General features: G+C 54.0%; 4 protein-coding genes; 2 read left to right on the top strand and 2 right to left on the bottom strand.

The window, feature by feature from the left end:
* The first annotated feature begins 968 nt into the window (after positions 1-968).
* Positions 969-2,111, top strand: CHC_T00001012001 (hypothetical protein). Its single transcript, XM_005712164.1, has one exon. It carries the CDS (start codon positions 969-971, stop codon positions 2,109-2,111), a length of 1,143 nt encoding a protein of 380 aa, XP_005712221.1.
* A 122-nt stretch (positions 2,112-2,233) lies between these two features.
* CHC_T00001013001 (hypothetical protein) lies at positions 2,234-2,776 on the bottom strand. The gene has a single exon (XM_005712165.1). The coding sequence runs from the start codon at positions 2,774-2,776 to the stop codon at positions 2,234-2,236; it is 543 nt and encodes a 180-aa protein (XP_005712222.1).
* A 79-nt stretch (positions 2,777-2,855) lies between these two features.
* On the top strand, positions 2,856-3,146 carry CHC_T00001014001 (hypothetical protein). The gene has a single exon (XM_005712166.1). The coding sequence runs from the start codon at positions 2,856-2,858 to the stop codon at positions 3,144-3,146; it is 291 nt and encodes a 96-aa protein (XP_005712223.1).
* CHC_T00001015001 (hypothetical protein) lies at positions 3,147-4,534 on the bottom strand. XM_005712167.1 is given in 2 exon segments: positions 3,147-3,358; positions 3,359-4,534. 1 exon segment carries the CDS (start codon positions 4,532-4,534, stop codon positions 3,359-3,361), a length of 1,176 nt encoding a protein of 391 aa, XP_005712224.1. The 3' UTR covers positions 3,147-3,358.
* Positions 4,535-4,623: the final 89 nt, after the last annotated feature.

Consider the following 4,623-nt stretch of genomic DNA (forward strand, 5'->3'; position numbering starts at 1 on the left):
AAGCTACAGGCGAGCTGGAGGTAAACTCGAGGACTACTTTCAGATCCTACTGCGTCCGCGATCGGTGAGGTATGCGGCTTGGACTAGCCGCAACAGTACTGTAATGTGGGAGTATTACATTTTTGTCTCCACACGCACACGAGAGTCGACCAACCGCACCATCGACCTGAGCACAATCAGACATGACCAAGATGCGCGGATCACAACGGTGACACACCAAAGTCGCTAGCAGACAAAGAGTATCTAGATGGAGACAAATTACGGTAACGCTTCTTTTGAGGAGATCGCAGCTGGCAAACGTGCCTTTGGAGGGTCTCCGTCTATCTCTTGCAGCATACTTGCGTGCTAGATTGGACTACAGTACTCATTTGCGACGAACGCGAACTGTATCCCTTTCCAACTACGCCTTTAACTTCAATTCATGGGCAATGATACTTCACAAAGCAAACTTGACGTTGTTGATGCTGAACTACACTTTTCGTGAGTTTCGGACCCCAGTCCAAAGATCGGTCCAAATTAATATTCCTTTTGTCTCCTGTGTCGCGAGATGTTAAGCTCTGGCTACGAGACGCATATCAACATGACTGTGGTGTTCCCCCGGTTCGAATGACACCTGTTTCGTCGAATGGCACTAGAGATATCGAACTCGTTTAAAAAAAACCCGAATGAGGCTCGAATAAATCGTCAACAAAATCGAGCATAGGGTTAAGACACACCCTCAGGGTGACTCTCTGACAGTCATTCCTCCCTCATGTCGTTGGTCAGCGGCACCTCCCCTTTTGCTCAGTGGTTATCACAATCATACCGTACATTGGCGACATCTTCTTGCGCCTTTCGTGCGCGGTCGTGCGTATCCGTCCTCCGCATCTCCCGCTATCCCCTGCACCTTTATACGACATGCCCCAACCTTCCGACATCCGCCCCCAGCCTCAATCCTCCGCTCCCCATCATCCGTCGCCACTGCGTCGATGACGTTTGACCGCCTGCCGCAGGCCGTGGCCTTTCTGCAGCAGCTCGTCGACAGCCACCCGGACACCGTGTATGGGTATTGCGCAATGGACCGCGCCGAGGCCACGTGGCCCGACGCACCCGCTAAGAGCCTCTACTCGGCAAACATCTTCAGCCCCGCCCTGCGGAGCGAGCCCAACTCCACGTCCACGAGCTCCGGCGATGAGAAGGGCCTCTCCGCCGCAGAGCGGCAGCAAGCGGTTGGTGACATTGGGCACCACACGGTGACCAACTACTACCGGTGCACGTTTGACGGGGCGGAGATTGAACTGGACAACTTTCGCGGGTGCTCCATGCAGCCGGAGCAGGTGGTCTTATTTGTGACGGATGACGAGTTTTTCAAAAGGGCGTCGCTCGTCGCGGAAGACCCCCTCAACCAGGTAAGGGTGGAGCTTCTCGCGCCGCGGCCTTCGACGTCGTCATCATCATCATCCTCGTCACTGATGCTGGACGAGCGCAAGACAGGCGTCACGGCCGACTTATCGCTGAAGAACATCTCCGTCGTGGGCGGGTGCGCCGTGGTACAGGCGGTGGTAACGGCGGTGAGCCTAGGCGAGGCGGAATTCGTGCAGGCGATTTACCGAGACACGTACCTTGCCAAGCGGGCGGTGGCACTCGACGTACCGCGCTCCAAGCTGCCGTTCTACCCACTGGACAAGCAAACCAAAACGTTGCTGCGACAGATGCCGTCGGCGATGTGGGTGGTGTCAACCAGCGCGGCCCACGGGGAGGATCTGGCGATGACGGCGACGTCCGTCACGGTGCCTGCGGCGGCGCGCGGGATGATATGCTTCAATGTGGGGCACTCGAGCGCGTTCTACGCGGGGCTCGGCGGGGTCGGGGCGGGCGTGAGGCTGTTCGCGCTTTCGACAAGGCAGAAGGACATTGCCGAGCGGTACGTGACGAGGGCTGCGTTGGGGAAGGAGGATAGGACACGGGTGGAGGAAGAGTGCATGGTGGCGGCAAGTTGCACGATTGAGCATACCGAGGATGTGCAGGACCATCACATTGTTTTGACGAAGATTGACGGCGTCAAGGTGCCGGAGAAGGACGAGGAGGGGTTGATGCCTTTGGTTTGGCAACACGGAAAGTTGATGACGTAGCGGTAGGCGCCGGGTGCTGATCTCAGCACTCTCAAGAGTCGGCCCTTGTGCGCTACAGTATTAAATTATATAAACGCTTTTTTAATTGAAACAAGGTCTTGAGCAAAGAAAAATGCAGCAACTCACAACTCAGAAATGGCCATTAGACTCGCCCCTCCCGGTGCACCGCCCCGGTGCACCGCCGTTCCCATCGCCGCCCTCTCGTTTCCCCCCCTTTCTATCCCGATCGCCTCCGCCGACGACACCCTCATCCTCACTGAAGGGAACGTCATCCAAGCCCTCGACGGTGAACAAAACACACACTCGTTCTCTCGTTCTCCCGCCATTTTTTGTACACGTACGGTATGTGAAATGTATTGCAGAAGGGACTTCACTATACATGTATATATCACATTCAGGTTGCAACGTGTTTCTGACTGTCGTACCTCCGGTGAGTGAGAATGTCCGGCGAGCAAGAATGGCCGCGGCAGGAAACAATGTCGTCTCTGGCCATCCCACCGAGCACAAGGAAGAGTGCCTGGCCTCGGTCTACTTGACGGTGTAACCACAAACAAGTGCTGATCGGATAGCCACGGCGGTATCCCGTACCCCTGTCTTCTTCCTCCCTGTTTCCAACCATCTCTTAAGAGATGGTTGGAACAGGGACACTCAACACACTTACACATTAATACACATTAATGTGTGAGTGTCCGTGCACGAAACAACCCAAAACCTCCATTTCACACAACCTCTTCATGCTCCATCATGCTCCCCCCACCACTACCAACAAGCCGCAGCCTCCCGACGACCGCCCGTCTTCGACGCTACACATGCCGTCAACCTCAACGCCTAACACCGTCGTCAAGGTTTCGATTCCTGGCGGAAACGAAGTTTCTAATACCTGACAAAGCAAAACCACCGCAAATCCGCCGTGCATATCTTGAACTTCATACTACAACGACTGATATCGCATGTGCCTGTTCCGCCTCCAGTTTTGTTTGCTGGTCTCGCTACGCGCAGTCTCTACGTTGGACGACACTATTCCCCGCACACTGACGCAACTGCGCGCGACACATAGAAAAGATGTGCCGGCTACTTTTTTTGCGGAGAGGGGCATCGAGGCGTCAGGTAACTAGAAACAACTTCAAATACATACAAATTTCTCCTGTTACATCATCCCTTACTACATATACCGTGGGTACAACCCCTCCTGTCCTGGCCAGGACATCCCCTTTTGCCCAGTGGTTATTCACACACTCACAATCACACTACTCCAAGAGCTCGTAAAAGTGCAGTCTTGCATAAGAACGAACTTTTACCTGGATCGCAATGTGCCGACCTGAAGTAGAACAGTACCAACGACGTCCCGCAACGGTTGCTAGGCGGATTTCGTCATCTCCTGTCTTGTAGAACACTCCATCTTCATCTTGCTTTTGCCGAATCCTCAGTTTCCTCTCCAGTTTCCTCTCTAGATCCGCCGCCGTGAGTTTGCCCTCATTCGTATCGATGAACTGGCGCAGATCGCTCTCTTTGAGATACCCAACATCATCGTATTGCTTTTCGCAGACAGCGCTTTGACTCGTCACGGACAGGATTCGTAACGTTCCTCCATCCACCGTCGCTATTCGCGACCCGTCCCGGAACCAAGCAATATGCGTTGGAGGTTCACTGTTTCTGTTTGTCCTTAATATCACCCTGTTTCTGTTTGTGCTATACTTTAACATCACCCCTGTCTCAATATCCCATATCGCAAGCTCTCTTCCAATTCCAAAGGCTACGCGTCGCCCGTCGTCAGACCATTCCAGCGCATGGGGTGGTACCATAAACATATAATATTGGCACTGGTACCGATATGTTACACCTGTCTCCCAATTCCAGATCATAACTCCGACTCTGCTTGGTTTCCCATTTTCATCAATTTCAACATATCTAGTTGACGCGATCCACTTGTCATCTGGAGACCACTTCACCGAAACAAAAGAAGGACCATCATAAGGGAACAGAGGCCGCCCAACAGAGAACGGAGCCCGCTCAACAGAGAACGAAGCCAGCACACCTTCTTCACCTTCTCTCCAGGGCCGCTTCACAAAGTTGAACCAATCTATGTGAACTTCGTCTGCAAATTCGTCTGAATACCACTCAAGCAGACCGCGGTCCGCAGCCCATTTCAGGCCGACCGAATCTGGGACACGTTCGGGGGCATCGCCCATCGTCTCTCCTGTTTTGGCGCCCCGCAGCACGACCCCGCCATCTGTATGCCCACATGCCACCCTGATCGCCTCTCCCGTTCTGGCGCTTAACAGCACGACCCTGCCGTCGTTACTCCAACTGCCAAGCGCGATCTTCGTGTCGTTTCCAGCCCACGCCATGCACCCGATCCACATGTAGGTGTCCGTGATTCTCTCCCATAACTTGTTCCCAGTCTTCCCGTCCCACAACCCCATCCCCCTTCCAAACGACACGAACACCCTCGTCCCATCATTGGACCAACATGCTTTGGACCAACATGCTTTGGACCAACATGCTTTTGCGT

Source organism: Chondrus crispus, genomic scaffold (genome assembly GCF_000350225.1).
Source record: "Chondrus crispus Stackhouse genomic scaffold, scaffold_832, whole genome shotgun sequence".
Classification (NCBI taxonomy): Eukaryota; Rhodophyta; class Florideophyceae; order Gigartinales; family Gigartinaceae; genus Chondrus; species Chondrus crispus.